The 18,888-nt window shown below is 39.6% G+C and overlaps 1 protein-coding gene across 7 annotated transcripts in view; it reads left to right on the forward strand.

The window, feature by feature from the left end:
• NAV2 (neuron navigator 2) overlaps nucleotides 1-18,888 on the forward strand; it is a 316,849-nt gene that overhangs the window by 87,220 nt on the left and 210,741 nt on the right. For 6 of the 7 annotated variants that reach the window (XM_081938830.1, XM_081938823.1, XM_081938824.1 and 3 more), the window contains exon 2: nucleotides 6,846-6,963. The exons of the other annotated variant lie outside the window; for it this stretch is intronic. In XM_081938830.1, coding sequence (XP_081794956.1) covers nucleotides 6,846-6,963 — 118 coding nt within the window. The remainder of the gene's footprint in view (nucleotides 1-6,845; nucleotides 6,964-18,888) is intronic. 7 annotated transcript variants of the gene reach the window in all.

Here is an 18,888-nt window from a genome sequence, read left to right on the forward strand (position 1 = left end):
CTTAAAGCTGTCAAGTTACAAGATCCTTGCATCCCTAACCCTTTAGGAAAAAAAACCCCAAGGGATCTTCAAACTTGACAGCTTTAAGACTTGTGGACTTCAACTCCCAGAATTCCTCCTCCAGTCATGTTGGCTCAGGAACTCTGGCATTGAAGCATGCAAGTCTTAAAGCTGTCAAGTTACAAGATCCTTGCATCCCTAACCCTTTAGGAAAAAAAACCCCAAGGGGTCTTCAAACTTGACAGCTTTAAGACTTGTGGACTTCAACTCCCAGAATTCCTCCTCCAGTCATGTTGGCTCAGGAACTCTGGCATTGAAGCATGCAAGTCTTAAAGCTGTCAAGTTACAAGACCCTTGCACACTTAACCCTTTAGAAAAAAAACAACCCAGGGTCTTCAAACCTGACAGCTTGAAGACTTGTGGACTTCAACTCCCAGAGTTCCTCCTCCAGTCATGTTGCGGCGACGTCATCTGCGTGGATCTGCTCCATCTTCGGTTTTTTTCACAGGGGGCAGGGCTGCTGCTGAAGATGCTGACGACGAGCCCTTGCCGCCACCAGAATAACAGCTGCCTCCTCTTCCTCCTCCAACAGCACCACTACATTTGGAGTGAAGCCGCCAAAGCTCCCGCTGGCACCCCCGCCCATGGCAGCATCGGCGCGTCCCCCTCCACTCAGAGCATCTGAGCTGGGCACCGCGTTACCCTGCTGCCCCCTCCTCCTCCTCCGCCGTGCTTTTGAGAAGCCATGAGGCTTTTTTCCCCCTGCTGCTGCTGTTAGAGGAGGAGGAGGTGGCAGCAGATATTCCAGTAGCAGCAGGGGCTTTGAGGGTTTATTTTAGCCGCAGCGCCGGGCGCAAGCAGCTAGGATTGGCCGCCCACAAAGGACCTCCCCGGGCTTGCTTTGCTGAACTAGAGTCAGTCACCCCGCGCTCACCAAAACAAGTCCGGGGAGGTCCTTTGCGGGCGGCCAGTTCTAGCCATCTGCAAAGGACCTCCCCAGCCTCCGGCGCCTGTGACAGTACAAAACACCACGCGGCAGTTGGAAACTGCTGCACGGGTGTTTTGTTGCCATGCACCTTAGAGGAAACAGTGGACCCAGGTGGCTACATTTGGCTTATAAGACGCACTCAGATTTTCACCCTCTTTTTTGGAGTAAAAAAGTGCATCTTATAGGGTGAAAAATAACAATATTGGCTTATACATGTCATTTGAAAATTTACTAGAAGCCAGCTGGGACCTGTTTAAGGATGAGATGTGTACAAAATGGGTGAAAATTTGAATTTGCTTGTAGTCCAGATTCTATCTCTTATTCTACTCATTGCATGAGTATAATTTGAATGCATACAACTATGTATTGTACATCTGCAGTACTCCTTGCCATATTGAATTATTTGGTTTGCCACTTTTCATAACAATTTAGTTCTCATCAGTAACACACATACATATATATTATGTTGTTATGACATATAGTCTATTTATAATATATATATATATATATATATATATATATATATATATATATATATATATATATATATATATATATATATATATATATATATATATATATATATATATATATATATATATAATAGAATATTATGTCATCAGATTTCTTGCCTATTTATCAAGTCATTGTAGCTGAAATTTTAGATCAAATAATTTTTATCTGAAATTAATGAGTTTGTTAGGTTACAAAGCCAAGGATAAATAATTTTTCTTTCTTAGTAAGCCAATTTAAATGGGAATGTTTGCACACAAGATAGAATTCTTTGTGTCTGATGAATACATTAATTAATCTCTAATATTCTGGGTTCACAAACTATGGGCATTAGATTGTCAAAGCCTTTGACAACACAAAGGCTTCTTTTGAGAAGTAGAATAGCATATTTTCCTCACTGTTGTTTTTAAGCTTCCTAATTTTAGAAAAGAGATACTTCCTTGGGTCTTATTTTCTTTTCTTGCAGGCTGTGTTCTGTTTGCATTAACTTTATGAAGACATCTGATAAACTTGATTGCTCACCTTTAGTGTTTCAGCAATGAACTGAAAACTGCTGGGTTATATTTGCAAAAGCAGTGTTGATGTGTCACACCCTAAATTCACATCTAAAGTATGAAAAGTGAATATGAAAGTCTATATATAAAATAGCCTTCATGCATCTGTGACATGCAATTGTTATAATCTTGCAACAGTTTTCTAGTTCTTAAATATTATTTTTACACACACACACACACACGCACGCACGCACATACATACATACATACATACATACATGTGTCTTGGTTTTTTGGGGGAGTCTCCTTTTGGATTAGGTTGGTGATTGTTTTTCTTTGGAATCAGTTGGAGATTAATACATTTGTGAGTTTGTGTAATTCAGTTTTCAGGTGGTCTTTGTCGGCTAGGCGTTTGGTTCTGGAGATGAGGGTCTTGGCTACAGAGTTGATCTGTGCAGGGTGGTGATGGGATTGTGCATTTAAGTAACAGTTGGGGTGTGTGTTTTTTCTGGTAGATGGTGTGTCCTAGGGAGCCATTGGGTTTTTTGTAGATTAGGATATCCAGAAAGGGAAGTTGGTTGTTTGCTTCTATTTCCATGGTGAATTGTATTTTGGGGTGAAGGCGGTTGAGATGTGTGAGGAAGTTGTCCAGTTTTTCTTTCCCGTGTGGCCAAATCACGAAAGTGTCATCAACATATCTAAGCCAGAGATTGTGTTCAGATTTGTCTAAGGCATTGGTTTCAAAATGTTCCATGTATAAGTTTGCAATGACGGGTGAGAGGGGTGATCCCATGGGTGCTCCTTCTAACTGTTTGTATCTTTGTCCATTATAGATGAAGTATGTGTTGGTTAGGTAGTGGTTGGTCAGGTCCAGGATGTGTTTAGGGGGGTTGTGTTTGTTCTGGCTAGCTGTCAAGGCTTCTTTTATAGGCACTTGGGTGAAGAGGGATATGACATCGAAACTCACGAGTAGGTCGCTGGGTTGTAGGTTTTGTTTCTTTATTGTTTCTATGAAGTGGAGTGAGTTTTGTACGTGTGAGGTGATTGTATTAATGCAAAATCAGTCACAACCCTGAGATACAAATAGGAGAGTCTTCTAAACAAAACAACCAGTTAATCAGCATGTAAGTGGCACAGCCAGTGAGACCAAAGTGCTGAGAGATTATTTCCCACAGCAAACCATTCTTTCCCCCCCTCCCTCACTTATCTTTCTAGACACTTAGTTCCTGGCACTTCTGGGTTATCATTGCCTTTAGTTTGACTTCTGCTGTTGTTTTTGTTTTACTCTTTTAAACAAGTTGCCTGCCACATCCTGCCAAAGGTATACAGGGTTATCTTCTCTGCTAGTTAGGATAACTCCGTTATCTAATTTAGAAAAAAAACCACTAGTTTTTGCAAAGTGGAACTGCTGGATACAATTCTATCACATGCAAATAACCAGAAGCATTTGTTGAGTTCAAAGCACAGAAAACTTTATTATTGCTAGGTATTCATATGAATCTAATAAGCTTATGGTCAAAGCTAAATCAGTGCTGGATAAGGTCAATGGAATTCACTGGAGGAGAGTGGATTTTGGTCTCTTGTGCCTGTGCAATGATTCCAAAGTGATGACACCTTTAACCCCACCTCCAGCTCAGCCTTCTTTTCTACAAATTGTAGTTTTTAACACAGTTTTTGACAGGTGTTAACCTTTATCATCCATTGGCAAATTATCACCCTTCTCTCAAAGTACAAGATAACCTAAATGAGGATTGTTCCGTCATCAGAACCTGACTGTGATGGAGATAGCACTTGAAGAAGAAACTATGGGGGCAAGCTATAGATGAGAAGTGCTTTTGCCATAACTAAGTAGGGCACATGTTTTATTAGACAATCCTCTGTGATTACTGCTGGAAAACTTCTGCTTGAAAACCCTAAGGGGGAGCACTGCCTGTTGAGAGATGATAGTTTCTATAGATACAAACCAACAATGTCATTCATTATACAGCAACTTCATATGCTGATGAGCTCTGCAAATGTTTGTATTTTTGATCAGAAATGCACAGTTTCAAAAAGGAAAATATTCAGGAAAACCAACATAAATTTCCTCAGTCTATTACACTCTTCAACTGTTTTTCCGATCTCGTCAGTCCCTTGAAATTTTAGATAGCTTTTGATTCATTAATTACAGGAAGAGAGAACATTGGAAATCACAGTATGCTGTTACTAGTTCCTATCTCAAGCAACTGAGTTGGGACTTCTACTGTTGAATCTCCTAAGTGTGAAAAGCAAAGCAGCGGAAACCTTAAGTTACAACGCCTAGCAGCAAGGAGCCTTCTGTTTGTGTTCCATAATTGGTTTGATGTATAATGTATAATAAGGAAGCTAGCAATGAATATAAAGTAAGACATTTAAAATGAGAAATGACCTGGCTAATTTAGCATTCATAATATTGAGCTAGAAAACAAAAATACAGCATGTATATTTTTCTCCCAGCACATACAATTTTATCAGGCTCAAATAAACATATGGTAATGTTTCTTTCAGCCAATTGATTGTAGTAATGACATCTTTGATATTCAAAGTTGTCAGGAAACAGCTTTTTCCACACCTTATTTCTAGAACATAGCTGTTTATCATGTGTTATCACTAACCTTCCTTCTCTCATTCTTCTGCTTTGGCCAAGCAAAGTAATTGGCCGTTTATGCATTTACCATTCTGAGATTTTAGCTAAATAGTAAAAGTGCTCCTTACAATTTTTTTTGTGCTGAAAATTGATGTAAAATTGATGTGTCAAAAGGACACTTCGCACAGTCAGAACAGAACAGAACAGAATACTTCATTGGCAAGTGTGATTAGATACACAAGGAATTTGTCTCTGGTGCATAAGCTCTCAGCGGGCATGTAAAACAACAAAGTAATAATCATCATAATCATATATCAAAGTAATATTAATCATCATGATACCAACAAGAGAAGGTAGTGTAACAGATGAGAAGGATAAAAGCAATACATCCATATTATATGGGTAAATATACTTAGATATAAGACAGAACTGTGGGAATTAAGTTTTCAGCAGAGTGATGGCACAAGGAAAAAACTATCTGTGTCTAGCTGTTTTGGCATGAAGTGTCCTACAGCAGCATCTGCAGGGAGAAGTTGAAACAGTTTATGTTCAGGATGTGAGGGGTCTATAAATATTTTCACAGCCCTCTTCCATGCAGTATACAGATCCTCAATGGAAGACAGGTTGGTAGCAATTGTTTTTTCTGCAGTCCTAACTATCTGCTGAACTCTGTACCTGTCTTCAGTAATGAGTCTAAGAATATAATGAGTAATGACATATAATCAGAGGTGGGTTGCTCCTGGTTTGGCCCGGATCAGGGAAACTGGTAATAGCGGTGGCGGGAGGCTGTACCCATCCACCTGTGTTACATGTGTGTGTGTGTGTGAGAGCGAATCGGTAGTACAAAATTTGGAAACCCACCACTGGATATAATTAGAAAGGTGGGTCCTGTGTACATTAATTTGAGCATTTGGAAAACAAGTGGGGTATAAATCTAACAAATAAAAAATATTAACTGAATATAGTGAAACACAGCTGAAAACACTGTTCATCCATCTAATTTTTACAACACACTTTTCAAAATAGCAATAGCACTTAGACTTACCATATTTTTCTGACTATAAGATACGCTCCCCCCAAAAAAAAGTGGGTGGAAATGTCTGTGCATCTCATAGGCCAGTGGGTCTTAACCTTCCTAATGCCGCGACCCTTTAATACAGTTCCTCATGTTGTGGTAACCCCCAACCATAAAATTATTTTATGTTTTCCGTATTTTTCCCAAATATATGTGTTTTCTGATGGTTTTAGGCGACCCCTGTGAGGGAGTCATTCGACCCCCAAAAGGGCCCCGACCCACAGGTTGAGAACCACCATCATAGACTGAATATGCCCCTATTTTTGGCCTCCCGAAACCACCTCCACCCCGCTCGTCCCGTTTTGCCAATGTACATTTTTAACTGCATCACTGCTTTCTAGGATGCAGGGTTAATGGTTTTAGTTTAAGTTACTTGTTTCTAAGAACTTTGTTTTATGTTTAGTTAAGCAAGTTGGAACGTAGTTACTTCAAACAAAAATCAGCCATGTACATTTTTATGTAGATGCAAGTTTGTATAGGTCTCTGGAAATAGTAACAGAGGAGAAATTGTCAAGACTCATAAACTTTTTAAACTGTTTGCGGCAGCGGGAGGGGGGAGAGGGAGGGGGGCACTTTGCATATTACAAACCTTACCCTGCTGAATAGCTCTTTTACAGCAGTTGACAACACGGTGCTATGTGGTAGTGCTAACATAATTTACATTTCTGGTTAACTGCAATTTAAAAGAATTATCCATTTAAAGTACCCTAATTATTTACTTTTACGAAACTTGGTGTAAACATGTGCACAATCATACATTTCAGTATCGGTATGGCTTCTTGATAAGGATACAAAAGGAAAATGTCGACTTTAGTAAAGAAATCCAACCCAGACTCTTATGCAGACTGTTTAGTTCCAGGTCTGATAACTTATTAATTCAGGCTGTTAACATGTTTAGAAGCTTTCTTTAGTTTCCTCCAGCTCCGATGTCAAATTTCTCTATACAAGAAAGCCCTGGTATAAGAAGCTGAATACTTGATCAGCACAATGCCTTGAATTTTAATGTTGCTAACTTTGCTTCAAACTGGTTTGGGAAAAGAAGCGAAACACTTTGTCTCACTTGTTCCAGAGGCTGCCAAAGTTGGGGGTTGGCTTTCTTTAATTTAAGTGAGAAATTAATGATTTCAACAGAAAAGGGCCTAACTTTGGCTCTCCTTTTCCTTTCCACAGATTTATACAGATTGGGCCAATCATTATCTAGCAAAATCTGGCCATAAACGTTTGATAAAAGATCTGCAGCAAGATGTGACAGATGGAGTTTTACTGGCCGAAATCATCCAGGTGGTAGGTGAGTAAATATGCTTTTTATTTTTGGCATAGTTGCAATATTTTTGTCTGGACTGTTTTCTGTCAGACAAATAACTAAAGTCCATTTATCTACAACATTACACATAATGTGTAATTGTACGAATTTAAAAAAAATATATGCATATGGTACGTACATTGTTGTTCCTGTAAGTTTATTAAAAGGTCTTACGGAGTATTATAGACAAGAATTACAGGATTCTCAAACCTCAACTAACATTTTTTAAAAATTGCCTAGAGTTGCTGATAGTGCTGTCTTGTGTGTGTGTGTGTGTGTGTGTGTGTGTGTGTGTTCTTCTTTTATCTTTGATTGAAGCTGAAATCATTTATACTTTAAGTGAAGTCTTGACTTTAGAAATGAGGGATAAAGTGCAGGCATTGTGATTGCAGGTTTCACAACCATGTGATCTTTTTTTAAACAAAAACTTTACTACTAAAGGAGCTCTCCTAAACATTTATTTGAGAAACAAATATGAAGCTCAGTGGTGATCTCAAAGCCTTAGCAATATGGATACAAGGCTACAGTCAGACAAACCACAGATGAATTTGAGGCCTTGTAACTTTTCATGATGAAAATATGGCACTTAACGTTTGAGTTGTATGCTGTAACATACACTCTATTTTATGCTGTGACATAAAATATGATCAGAATAAAGTAATGAAGCAATGCAGCAAGGCCAAAATTTCATTTCAATTTATTTCAATTAGATTTAAATTTAATTATGAAATTATGCAGCTAATATGATTAGTCTCACTGCTTCTCACAGCAGTATTGATCCTCTTATGCTCTAAAGAGTTACCTTAGATAGTTACAGTTTTTCAAGTATCAAAGAATTTTTTTCATTAGCTACATTTGATGTTTTAAAACAAGTCCCTAAATCAGAATGACCTTATCTTAGGCATCTATGGAAGCAATAAAGTATCTTTTTTTTCTTTTTTGCACCCTAAATATGAGAATACCTTATCTATTCCTTATTTAAAGACTCCTTACAGTTTTATGTAGCTTTTCTTCATATACAAAAAGTCCAGGAATCTGTTACCTTTAACAAAATTATTTATCTAAGAACAGATATGCATTTCAGACTAAAAATTGTACAATTTAGATATGAACTAAGCTTTCAGTGGAAGTGGCCATATAATCCTGAGACAACAGTGAAATTAGCATTCAGGGACTCCTGCTACAATTTTTTTTAAAGAGTTTTAATGTGTGCCTTTTATGGCACATAAATGTCATATAAAGAATTAGGAAGACCTTAATGCACTCTCATGGCCTTTTGCAACTTGATTCTTTCTTCTTCTGTGTTGCGTGGCCCAGACCTGCAAAGTTCTCTTGACATGTTTTGGAAGTCACTGTTATTTATGGTTGACCTGCGTAACCTTAGTATACCTCTGCATGAATCTGTCTTGATATCTGGTCTGGAAATCTCAGTTGGAAAAAAATCAGAAGAACTCAGAAGCCAGAAAGTGTATCCTGCCATATCAGAAACTGTATCATGCCATGCAGAAAAAGTGGTGTAGACTGTGGTTTGTTTCTTGGAGAAACGATAAGCATTGGTTTTTAGCTTTCAAACTCTTGCAGAAGGCCTGAGCAAGTTTTTTTTTTTTTTTTTTTAGCAAAGGGTGATAAGTAACATATTTAGGATTGAAAGAACAGAATATAAATGTGGGCAGAGCAAGGCTGGATTCTGAGGAGGAATTGTGTTCTTTCTTTGACAATAATGATATGCATGAAGATATCTATCTATCTATATCTATATCTATATCTCTCTAGACAAGTCCCTGCAGTAGTTCTCCGAACTACTCAAAATTTCTGCTACCGGTTCTCCAGAACCTGTCAGAACCTGCTAGGGGTTTCACCCTTGCATTGCCTCCTTCCTGGAAATGATAAAAAGTGACTGGCCAAAGTCATCTAGCAAGCTTTTTGCCTTAAGAGGGGACCAAAACTCACAGTTTCCTGTCTTCTAGCCTGATGCATTAATCTCTATGCCAAACTGGCTGTACAGGTAGCCCTTGACTTATAACCATTCATTTAGTGACCATTTCAAGTTACAACTGCACTGAAAAAGTGACTTATGACCATTTTTCACATTTACAACCACTGCAGCATCCCCGTGATCATGTGATCAAAATTTGGATGCTTGGCAACTGGTTCATATTTAAGACTGTTGCAGTGTCCCAGGGTCGCGTGATCACCTTTTGCGACCTTCTGACAAGCAAAGTCAGTGAGGAAGCCAGATTCACTTAACAGCTTTGTTACTAGCTTAACAACTGCAGCGATCCATTTAACAACCGTGGCAAGAAAGATCGTCAATTGGGCAAAACTCACTTAACTTACTGGCTTAGCAACAGAAATGTTTGGCTCAATCGTGGTCATAACTCAAGGACACTGCAGTGATTCATTTAACATCTGTGTCAACAAAGGTCATAAATGGGGCAAAACTCACTTAACAACTGTCTCACTTAGCAATAGAAATTTTGGGCTCAATTGTGGTCATAACTCAAGGATTGCTTGTATTCATATTATAGGACTTATATTTTCCTCCTTGATTTCTATTGAGAATGGTTAAAAGCTGTGCCATCAGTTTTTAGCAATCATAGTCAGAACTGGGCCTTCTTATCCAGTAATTTACTCAGAAACTGTTTACTTTTAAGAGCAGTGGTGGTGCAGTGGTTATAATACAGTATTGCAGGCTAATTCTGCTGACTGCCAGCAATTCGATCCTGACCGGCTCAAGGTTGACTCAGCCTTCCATTCTTTCAAGGTTCGTAAAATAGGGACCCAGATTGTTGGCAATATGCTGGCTCTTTAAGCCACTTAGAGAGGGCCTTAACACACTGTGAAGTGGTGTATTAGTCTAAATGCTATTACTATTGCTACCAGATAGTGAGGTACTATAGCAGAGGATGTAGAAAAATAGCAGGTTTTATTGGATAAAACAGAGACTAATGTTCGGACTGATTTGAATTTGGGATTTTAAAATTTCTGGCTTATAAAAATGACATGGAAAAAGACATTATAGCTCCAAAAATGGATTTTAAAATACCAGTATGTAAGTTATGGAAAACAGTGTCAAAATGGATTTACAAATGAAACCATTTGATGTTTTAATTATTATTTGTATATCCCCTTTAATTATCAGAAGAGTGACTTGGAAAACCTTATGTTATATTTACAAAAGCAATGTATGGAATCGAGTCAACTCTTTTTGAGAAGAGACAAAGAGAAACTGTTCAATCTGCTCCAGGAAGGAGACAAGGAGAAACTGATAAGAAATCAATATATGGGTCACCACTCGAAGGAACTAAGATCAGGCTTTTTTTTAAAAATGAAAAGAAAATGCATAAATTGAAGCTATTTCAGTGGTAGAATTCAAATAATTTAACAACCAGTTCTCTGTGCTAATGACCAGCTGGGTAGGCATGGCTTGGTGGTCATGTGACTGGGTGGGCGTGGCCAACTCAACATCACTCACATCGATGGGCGCTTTGCCTTAGCTGTTACAGTGTAATAAGGGTTAACTGGAGAAGCAATAAAGATTAGGCTAGAAACACCAGAATGTTTCCTTCCTGCCTTCCTTACAGGATTAGCCCTGTAAAGTGGAAAAAACAAAATGAGATTTCTTCCAACAACTGGTTATCCAAAGCTTCTTAGAAAGTTAACAACCGGTTCTCCCGAATAGGTGCGAACTCGCTGAATCCCACCACTGATCTATTTGATGAGGATTAAAACATATCTCTTTTTGTCTGGTAGCTGTTAATGGAATTTCTTTTAGACTAGAATTGTATAGCAAGGTTATACCATTAAGTGGGAAAAGATTTTTGTTTTGCTTTATCTCTCTAGATATAATGGTAAGCTCGGATTATAAAATTGAAATTTTTGATTAAGATTGAAATACATGTTCATATTTCTTATTAGTGGACTTTTGTTGGTTGGGATTGAATGATGTGGTTTGTATAATTTGACTATTAATGAGGGATGAATTATGGAAAGAAGAGTTTTTTTTAAAAAAAAAGTTATAATACTAGAGAAGGTGTCAAATTAGCCAAATTATTTATACTTGTCTGGAGGGAAGAGGAACTCATTCATTTTTCTTCTTTTCTTGACTTTTTATATTTTTCTTATTTGTATTTTTTAATGTTTGTAAATTTTAACAAAAATATTTTAGAGAAAGAGCAATCAGAACTACAGATTCCTATTATTAGAGAATGGGAGAATGCCTTAACTTCTATAGCAAGAGTGTCTTCAAATTCAACGGACTTCAAATTACAATTTATACAGCAAAAATAATATATAAAATTGATTGGACTCCATTACATTTGTGATTTAATTCTCTTTTGCTGACCTGTTTTCTGCTTTTGGTTGCAGTTGCTCTGAACAGATAACTTGGCTCTCCCTTCCCACCCGATAATGCTTTTCAAATGAAATCCCTGTTTAAACACACCTGCTCTTATTTTAATCTCCAAAATTAGCACCCAAAGAATTGTAGTCATTTGCATCCCAAATGTTCTAGCCCTAGGCACATTGAATTTCATTGCCACTTCTGAACTGGTAACAAACACTTATGCTGACAGCAGCTTTTGTAAAACTGATAAAATGAGAAATCAGAACATCACACCTCCTTAAAGAACCTAAGAGGAGAGCCACCAGTTCTGACATTCTTGTGGCTAGGGGCTAATCCAGCAATCTCCAGATCCTACAAGTCGCATTATCTCTAGAAAGACTGGATAAAAGTCGATGAATGTTGTGATTCAAAACACCTGGAAGCTTATGGGAGGGTTGACGTAGTGAAAGTAATTCTGAATTTAGAATCCAATATAAAGCATTAGAGTGCTACAGATGCATGATTTCCACATTACTTTGGCTATTCTACTCTCAGAATTCCCCGTGAATACAGATTGTAATATCATGTCAAATAAAGATATTTTTCCCAATGCATGTAATTGCTTAGCTATAGATGGGAACCCTCCCCCCACCCCATTTCCCATGGGCTGGACTGAGCATCTGCAGTTTACTTTTTTTTTAAAAAAAGCATTCATGCAATTGCTAATTCTGCAAATGAGTATTGCATCTAGTTTGGCCTCTACCATATCAGGGCTCAATTCACTTGCATGCTAATGACAGTCATTAGCATAACAACTAAGCTCATAGTGCAGAGAGCTCTCATTTATATATGATCTGTGTTTTCCTCTTTGTATGCAGGGGGTACCAGATTGTTTAAATATAAACAAACACTTGCTAAACAATCATTTTGAAAGGGCTTTAGAAACATATGAAGTGTTTGAAAGTGTCCTGTTAAAATTAACAAAAATGCTTAACCACTTTTAATGTTAAATTAAACAGCTCTCTTGGTATTCAGATAAATCAGATTTGTTTGGTTTTTCTCAGAAAATTACATATATAGTGGTGCAGTGATTAGAGTGCAGTACTGCAGGCTAATTCTGCTGACTGACTGCAATTTGGCAGTTCGAATATCTCCAGGCTCAAGGTTGACTCAACCTCCCATCCTTCCAAGGTTGGTAAAATTAGGACCCAGATTATTGGGGGCAATATGCTGATTCTGTAAATTGCCTAGAGAGGGCTGTAAAGCACAATGAAGTGGTATATAAGTCTAACTGTGATTGCTATTTTGAAAAGTGTTTGAAAAGAGTAGCTATTGTTACGTGACTATGGTTATCTAGGGATTAGAACAGGCAGGAAATCTATGGACAGAACATTTCAGTATGCCTTTTGATTGTGATTTTAAAAAACTTTTATTAAGACTTGTTTGCTCACATTTCCCATTGGTTTCCTTCTGAGATGCTGCATGGCAGATACCACTGAGCAATTTCTGAGCAATCATAATCCAAGTGTGGCCTTACCAAGGCATTATAAAGTGACTGTCAGGTTCCGAAGAGTTAATGAAACCAGCCAAACACAGAAACTGTTTGTAAATGCAGTTTGTATTCTTCCTTCAGCACGAACTGACCAACAAAGCACTAAGGCAATGAATAAATTGTGTGAGCTGCCACCCTGTGCTTCCCACCACTTTTATAGCTACATTGGTATTGTGGCCCAGCGGGATCTGGTTGAGCTGCTGATGGACTTGGATAGCGAGGATCCATATGATTCTGCCCTGGACGATGTGGAGGACCCTGTGCAGGGTTCAGACTCAGAGTAGGGACCAGAGAGGCTGGTTGGCCACCAGGAGGTGCCTGAGGCATGGAGCAGTGGGGAGGATCAAAGGCAGTTTGTCCCTGATGCTAGATTGAGAAGGGCTGAGAAACGGAAGCAGCAACTCTGTAGGCGGATTCACAGAAGATGATAAAGCACAGGTGGTTGTGGATTGGCCCCTCCCAAGAGCGATTATAGGTGAGGCGTTGGGAGGGGACATTTGCAGGAACCATTCGAATTAGTAGTTAAGAAAATCTATGTATTCTAGTTGTGTCTGCTCCTTTGGACTATCTGGGTTGCTCTATTGAACGTGTGTTGTCTGGGCCCTCAGCCAAAGGATTTGTTATCTCAGTAATGAAACAGTGGCAAACAGCCGTCTGGTTTATTCACTGGTGTGGAGAGGGGGGTCAGAACACATTGGTAATTAAGATAAACCGCACCCCGCATGTGTGCACACCCATCACCTTGTGACCCAGAGCGAAAACCACCCAGCAATTAATCATGGATTGTTAGCAGGACTTTCTCCAGCTTGTGGAGGTGGGACTGTGAGTCTTGGCAGCTGGCCCAGTCTTCTCCCCTGAATGATAGCTCCAGGCCTTTGAGCTGGCCAGAGCTGACAGTGGTATTAACTTCATGTGATCTTGATTCTATCACTCTGTTTAAGCAGCCTAGAACTGTGTTGGCTTTTTTGGCAGCTGCAGCACACTGCTGGCTTATATTTAAGTGACTAGAAGATCCCCAAGATGCCTTCCAACTCTATTATTCCATTCTTTGACTTTCTTCATATATGAAATCTTACTCGAATCTTTCTCATGTCAAACATATATATCAGTGAGAAGTCATATCTTGAATGGAAATAGAACCTTTAAAAAATAATTTTAGATGCTGTCCAAGTAAGTAGCTTACATGTACAGATTTAAAAAATAGTAAGAAAAAAATGATGGCAAAGGATGTGCCATAAAATCCTACTGATACAGATCATGGGTTCTACAACCCATGATCTGAGAGAAAGCAAAGTTTTTAAAGACTTCCAGGTTGTCATCAGATACTAGATTCTGATTGGAAAAAGAGAATGGATTTTGCAGAAAGATTGTGCATTAGAAATCTGTTTTAGGAAAAATTATTTGAATTTGTCTTCCTGATAAATCCCATCTATTTTAATCTTAACATCTGCATTATGCTAGTATGAATAGGACATAGGATTGTAAAATTTTAAAAGTTCTGGGAAAATGCTTCTAAAATGATCAGAATTGTGAAATTACTTCCTTACAAAAATGGTTATCGTATTTGTAGTTGATTTGTTTATAGTGACTAAGTATGGAACACAATACTGTGTTTCCCCAAAAATAAGACAGGTTCTTATTTTCTTTTGACCCTCCAAATAAGGGATTGACCTTATTTTCGGGGAGGTCTTATTATTTTTCAGGAGTAGGAAGCAGCAAGCCCACCAGCCCCACCCTCTCCATCCCACCACCTGCTTGCCTGCGGCCACAATGACCCAAGTTCTCCTTGCATCCTGGCCTTTGCCTGCCCTGCTTGCTGGCTGCGGAACAGCTGACTGTGCTGCTGTGGCCTCGCAGGGAGGCTCTTCCTCGCAGAACGAACGAAAACACACACACACAGACACACACACACATCCTCCAAGGCAGCCACATCCCTTCACTAACTTGCTTTCCAGCTCCATTCTCTGCTCGACATGCAGGACAAGAGAAGTAGACTGTGTGCCTATGGTAAAAAAAATACCAGAAAATACTTTCCAAGTTCTCGCAAAAAAAAAAAAAAAAACATCTCGCGAAGTTGGGAGAAGTTCCACAAACTACTTTTCTTGCCCTGCACGTGGCAGTGGAGAATAGAGCAGGAAAGCAGATTAGTGGAGGAATATGGCTGCCTTGGGGGGGGGGGGGAGTAGGGATCTCTCTCTCAGAGACCTACACACCATCCTTTCCTTTGGAACTCTGCACAGACGCAGAGAAGGCTTCGGATACAGCATTTGGGGGATATGTGTCTGCGCTGAGATCCCAAGGAAAGAACAATTGCCAGGAAAAAAAAAGGGGGGGGATTTTGCTTCTTATCCTGTTCTGAGTCTGTGCTGAGCTTCAGAACTGGGTAAGAGAAAGTAAAATCTCCCCTCCTCATTTTCAAGCGGTTTGCAAAAATGCCCAATTCCGATCCTTGAATCCTGCAATCCTGGATAATGTGAAGGATCGGAATGGGGTGTTTTTGCAAACCACTTGAAAATGTGGAGGGGGGATTTTGTCTCTTTTGTCTCTCTGCAGGAATATCCTCCACCACATTTTCAAGCCGTTTGCCAAAAAAACCCATTTCGAGCCTTCAATGTGAATATGCAGGTGAGAAGCGACCTCCTATAGGCATGAAAATCAATATACCTGGGACATCGGAAGAAGCCCTGCGAGGAGACGCTGCTGCTGAAGTTCAGGAAATCTCCCCCCCCCACCTGCAGATCGTCCTTTCAAAGAGGAGTTTTATCAGGACGAAGAGGTGGATGAAGGCGGCGTTTGTGTTGCCTTCATCCTGGTGAAACTCTTCTTTAAAAGGACGGTCTGAAGGTGGGGGGAGATTTCCTACACATCAGCAGCGGCGTCTCCTCACAGGGCTTCTTCCGATGTCCCAGGTATATTGATTTCCATGCCTTCTTTTCCTCTTCCGTGGACAGAATTGCAAGCTGTGACTGTCACCATTATGTATGGAGGGCATGAGACATTTGGATTGTGTTGCTTGGACTCCGTCTTCTTTTGCAGCTGCAATTGGCTGCAAAAGCGACCGATGTTTGATGGAGGCAGAGGCCTGAGGGCACCCACGAATCAGCTGTTTTGTGAATGGAGCGGCCCAGCTGATCTGATTAAGGATCCAAGAAGCCCTGAGGTGACCGGGGAAAGGAAGGGCTTTCTGGCTAAACCCACCCCTTCATTAGGGTTTATTTTCGGGGGAGGGTTTATATTTTTCCCACTGCGAAAATCTGGCATGGCCTTAGTTTCAGGACATATTGCATTTTCGGGGAAACACGGTACAAATATCTGAAATTTACATAGTATAGTAGAAATGATTAGGAAGATCCTCTTTTAAACCAGTGAGGCCAGTGGAATGGAGGAAGAAGGAATAGAGATTGAGATATTCATTCATTGTTGTTAGTTGCAAAGTTGTGTCCGACCCATCGCAACCTCATGGACAATGTTTCTCCAGGCCTTTCTGTCTTCTACCATCCTCTGGAGCCTGTTTAACCTCACAACAATTACTTCTTTGGTGACTCCACCTCATTCTCCACCATTCCTTTCTTCTTTTGCCCTCAATCTTTCCCAGCATTAGGCTCTTCTCCAGTGAGTCCTTCCTTCTCATTAGGTGGCCGAAGTATTTGAGTTTCATCTTCAGGACTCATTCAATACATATTAAAATATGGATTTCATTACAATAGACTAACTGGAAAAGGAATATGATATTTTTAAGAAAAATGAAACCATCTGTGGCTATAAGCCAAGATGGCTAAATAGAATCAAAGTAAGGATGCCTCAAAATATCACTTTGCTGAACAGTGAAAGTAGAAGATAGTGAGAAGATTCAGAATGCAGCCGCGCGGGTAATTATGGGGAGATCGAGGTTCTCCCATATAACACCGCTCCTGCGCGAGCTGCACTGGCTTCCTGTGGCCTACCGGGTGCGCTTCAAGGTGTTAGTTACCATCTTCAAAGCGCTCCATGGCATAGGGCCTAGTTACCTGCGAGATCGTGTCCTGCCCCATACATCCCTGCGGCCCATTCGCTCACACAGAGAGGGTCTCCTCCGGGTGCCGTCCTCTAGAGATTGTCAGAGGGCGGTGCCCAGGAGTAGGTCCTTCTCTGTGGCGGGCCCTACCCTTTGGAACAACCTCCCCCCAGACATTAGAACAACAACCGATCTCCGCTCCTTCCGCAGTAAACTGAAGACCCACCTGTTTCGGCTAGCCGGCCTGGCATAACTCGACAACTTTTCCACCCCTAGGTCATTTTTTAATTGTTAATTTTAGTTTTTAAACTATTAATGTTATTGGGGTTTTAACCTTTTTGAGTATTGTAATTATTTATTTATTTTTTACCTCCTCTGTATGACACTGTGCTGACTGTTGCTTGTGTATGTCGCCTCGAGTCCCTGTGGGGAGAGGGGGCGACTAATAAGTTCAAATAAATAAATAAAATAAATAAATAAGATTCAACCCAATATTAGTAGGCTTCCCACTGAAATTTAGTTGGCCACTTCAGGGAAACAGGTTTTTCTGTTGCATTCATTAGATTTATAAATGAAAACCACAAATGATCCTCAAAAGAATTTAACATGGTTGTCTCAGGCTGCAATTATAAATATCTCAACCAAGTTGTACAAATAATTGAACAGGCACTTTGGTGATGGATGGATGTAAGGATAGGTAGATTTATTATTCTTCCACTGCTAAGTGAATGAGCAAAACGGAGAAAAACAGTGGTGGGAGGTAGAAGAAATCCTGTTGGTGTAAATTAGTAATCTGTTGGTGTAATTATTATAATTTTTGAATGGTGAATACCTAAAAGGCAGCTTTCAGCTGCTATCACATCTCAAACCTTTGGCATGTGGTATTATCAACCTTTATTGAAACCAACAGGGCAGTATTAATCATGGTTTATAGATTGCTCTACTGTTGATCTGACTTTGCAGCTCTCACACTGTTGGCCTCATTTGCTTTTTTTCCCTTTTTTACATCTACTTTTACATTTTTCAGGTTCATGGCATGTTATCAGAGCCAATTGCCTTGTCTTGGTGTCTTTACTACAGGTAGTCCTCAACTTACAACAGTTTGCTTAGTGACTGTTCAAAGTTACAACGGCACTGAAAAGAGCGACTTATGACCATTTTTCACACTTATGACCCATGCAGCATTCCCATGGGTCACTTGATTTACATTCAGATGCTTGACAACTGGTTCATGTTTATGAGAGTTGCAGTTTCCTGGGATCATATGATCCCCTTTTGTGACCTTCTGACCAGCAAAGTCAGTGGGAAAGCCAGACTCACTTAACAACGGTGTTACTAACTTAGCAACTGCAGTGATTCACTTTAACAACTGTGGCAAGAAAAGTTGTAAAATGGGAGAAATTTGCTTAACGAATTTCTCACTTAGCAACATAAATTCTGGGGTCAATTGTGGCCGTAGGTCGAGGACTACCCGTATTCATGCTGTGTCCTGCTTTTTTGTCTGTGGAGATTCTCAGTCATCCAGGTCATGGTTGTTCCAAAGATGCATTTTCAGGAGACAACTGGACTTCCTTGTTGTTTTTTCTTTGAAGACGTTTTGCTTCTCATCCAAGAAGCTCTGAAAGGATAGTGGAGAATGAAAGGATTTATATTCCTTGCAGGCAAATGCCTTCAAAGAAAAAAACAAGGAAGTCCAGTTACCTCCTAAAAAAGGTGGAACTTCTGCTTTTTTGAATCTCTTGCCTTTCATTCCTCCATACAATACAAAAAGATGCCATATGAATTTCAGCCATTTGCCTAAGCACCATTTTTTTCTGAATGGTTGCTTCTGGATTGATCTGCTGCTATTACTTTCATGTGTCCATTACAAAAGGATCTCTATCATAGCAGCCAATACATATTGCTGCCCTCTGAACTTTGTTTGCTGAAAGGAATTTGGTTTGCCGGTTACTTTGAATTCTATATATAAGTTAGTAAACCAGCAGCTGCCCAGCAAAGATATTTAAGGAATACTTCACTGTAGCCTGTGGTGGTGGGGAG

The sequence above is a fragment of the Natrix helvetica genome, assembly GCF_964273705.1.
Source record: "Natrix helvetica genome assembly, chromosome: 1".
In the NCBI taxonomy this organism is placed as follows: domain Eukaryota; kingdom Metazoa; phylum Chordata; class Lepidosauria; order Squamata; family Natricidae; genus Natrix; species Natrix helvetica.